The sequence below is a fragment of the Pterocles gutturalis genome, unplaced genomic scaffold, assembly GCF_000699245.1.
Source record: "Pterocles gutturalis isolate BGI_N339 unplaced genomic scaffold, ASM69924v1 scaffold51385, whole genome shotgun sequence".
In the NCBI taxonomy this organism is placed as follows: domain Eukaryota; kingdom Metazoa; phylum Chordata; class Aves; order Pterocliformes; family Pteroclidae; genus Pterocles; species Pterocles gutturalis.
In genome coordinates this window covers 1-3165 of record NW_010142787.1, presented here as the reverse complement: position 1 = coordinate 3165, position 3165 = coordinate 1, and the positions used below count along the sequence as shown (strand labels likewise).

The window sequence follows — 3165 nt, the reverse complement described above, 5'->3', positions numbered from 1 at the left end:
AACTGGTTTCAGAGAGAGATACATATCAGATGATGACATATTTGATCATTACTGGTAGCTGAAAAAGGGGTCAACTCTACTATCTCCACTGCTTACCTGAGGTCTGGCACACTGCTCACCACGTTCAAGCAATTGCAAAGTATGCTGAGAAAAGTGTGCAGGACCAGGAAGTCCAATCCCAGGATAACTCTCTTCCCACACTTCTTTAGCCTTCTCAACTGATGTCTTCTACGTGCACCTAATTTCCTGTGCACTTTTTTTTTTTACCTGTTGGCAACGTGTAAGCTTGGTATCATACCTACCCTAGTTGTTTTCACTTTATTCCCAGAGGAACAGCTCCATCCCTTACGATCTGGAAGAACTTTACATTCCTCCCCTTCAAGACATGGTTGCATGTGGCACCACCATTTCTGCTCCACTATTGAAGCTACAAGAGAAAACAAAGAAACACAGTTGCACATTGTTGAAATTGACACTTTAATGTGTCATTATGTTGCAAGGCTTCTTTTCTTTTCCAATAAAATATTAGAAATATAGTGACTGACACCTAGTCTGTTATTTTCAGACATCTCAGAACCTTCATACAAAATTAGGTCTCAATTTGCACAAGATGCTATGTGCTTCAAAGTCAATCTCTTTACTGTGTTTTTCTTTCTAATTTACTGCAGTTCAGAAGCCAATTTCACAGCATTTCTTTCTAATCCTCACCTTTTCTTGCTTAGCCAGAATTCAAAGTTTTAAGCTGAATCTCTTCATTTGAATTAAATGATATTAGATCATTTTGCCTGATCTACTATATAGTCTAGCATAGCCTGATTAAATTTATTCCCCAATGATGACATATTTACAGCCTCTCTTGACAGTCAACAACATATCAAGAGTAAAGAGATCATGTAAAGGGTGAAACCATCCTGCTCCTCTTTCAGAGAAAGAGATGTGAAAAATCAGCTAGTGTTTTCCCAAATAAGACGTATGAGCCTATGCCAGATTTGATAAGTAAAACATTAATATTGCACTGTTAATAGGAAAAATAATGTTGGTGTAAAAAAGACCAAAAAACAGACAGAACTGTGTTCTGTTTGTTTGCTTGTTTGCTCCTGTATGATAAAAATAAATATATAAATAAAATGTAAGACTGCAGCACATGAAAATTATATGCTCATGTAGATTGCATAAACACTTTTAATTAAGTGAATTTCATACAACTCTGAGGGCACTCTGTTAGTTAGATCAAATTTAGCTTCTCAAGAGGTCTCTTTCACTGGCATCTAATAATTTTGCTTAGCATTTCCACAGAGTAATAACAAATATTTCATTTTCCCATCTTCCTCCCATTCACCTTAGGCATGCCCTTCAAAATGCAGAAGCCTTCCTACTCTTACTTTAGATAGTTAATTGTAATGGAGTGGTTCTCATTGATGACACTAAGCCCCCTAGGAACATGCAACAAAAGGAAGCAATAGAGCAGTCTCACCATCAACACAAGAAGGAGCTGCCCGGGTGGTACCTGCTACCTGCCCAGGGAAGCAGGAGCACTTCACCGTCTGTGATCTTTCTTCTATCTTGTTCTTATTGCAACATCTGTGGAGTGCCACCACTTCACAGGTCCCAGTTTTAACATGGTGAGCTGTGAAAATAAGATGAGCAATTTGATAGCATTGTGAGGTAGCATTATACTGTTTGGTGTTTTTGTTTGTTTTTTTTTTTTTAATTAGAAGTGTATTAAACTTGGCTCTGTAAAGCAATCTGTCAGGCATGAAACTAGAATTACAATGGTACTAATACTAGAATGTAAAGTTGATTCATTTTCAAAATGTAATGTAACTATCTCAGGCAGAAAACACTGGCTTAAAGAAGAACAACTGTAGAAGGCTGCATATGGGACAGTTCCAGTGAAGTGGGAAGCAAAGACATCAGAAAAGTCACCTAGAAAATATATTAATTTTCTGGACTTACATAAACAACTGTGTACGTCTACCAAGATTTTTTTTCCTTTTCCCTAAGGGAGAAATTTTGAAATGGAATTGTATCAATGTTAAAATACCCATACATGCATATGTTTACAGAATCCATGTCTCTAGACTTTAGGCTGAGGGCAGATGCAATTTCTGATATGATATCCCAAAACCTCCTTACAAATGGACAGATAAGAACTGGCAGGATAGAGGGACAGCCCTGAAACAAAACCGAGAAATAAAATCTACTAAGGAATCACATTTTAAATCTTTCTGCCTGTCACTGCAAAGTTTATTTGAGAACATGGGGAACAAAATTTTTCAAAGACCAAGGGCAACAGGCCAGTCTTCATTATCCCATATCCAGTACCCATCACCCCCACCCATGCTGCTATAACTGATCACCAGAATCATGCTACTGGAGTCCTATGAGAGGACCAATTTGGTAAGAGAGGAGCTACCGAACTACGCTTTGTGGTTCAGCATCCAGTTACCAAAAGATCTGGAGTTCAGAAAAAGTAATTTTAACTGAAATTTCAGTCTTTACTGATACAAGACCAGATATTTCTGGGGATAGTTCATTTCCATTAGAAGGAAGAGAGAAAGAAATCTGAACTTTTAGCTGCTATTGACCTACACCCTGGTACAGGAAGGAATATTAATTATGCAAAGCAAAATGTGTTTCAGCACCCCTAAGTCTTGCTGCTGTTTAACTTTTTGTATGCTTCATGCAAAATTTACATACTGACTGATTCATCTACCTTTTATATTCCCAACAGAAAAAATAAACGATAGCTTCCACACAGAGAAGGCCCTACTAACAGGCTTTCAGGAGCCCAACACTGACCTCTGGATGCACTCAGTTGTTACTGCACAGTATCAGCTCCCAAAATGCCTGAGGAAGGAGAACCAACTTGATGTAGGCTATGGACACCAAGAACATGCCTAGAGGCAAAAGCCACAGGCAGCAATTAGACTCTGGATCTTCATCAACAAAACAAACTACTAAACACTTTATGCGGGTAATTATGCATTTTTCAGTAGAACAAAGTCCTCTGAACTGTCTGTGTTCTTTGTTGTCACTCACTGCATCATACTATGTCAGGTTAGATTATACTCTATCACATCCAGCTGCACTACAGATGAAATGATGTTCACACAATGTGAACAATTAACCCATGACCCATCATAGAATCATAGAATCATTAAG

General features: G+C 38.0%; 1 protein-coding gene across 1 annotated transcript; it reads right to left on the bottom strand.

Moving 5' to 3' along the window:
• Positions 1-302: 302 nt before the first annotated feature.
• On the bottom strand, positions 303-1627 carry LOC104460343 (protein FAM19A2; the record flags this gene model as incomplete). The annotated part of the gene is made up of 2 exons (XM_010084487.1): positions 303-427; positions 1475-1627. Coding segments are annotated over 2 exons (278 nt in total), but the record flags the coding sequence as incomplete, so codon positions are not given.
• Between the last annotated feature and the right edge of the window lie 1538 nt (positions 1628-3165).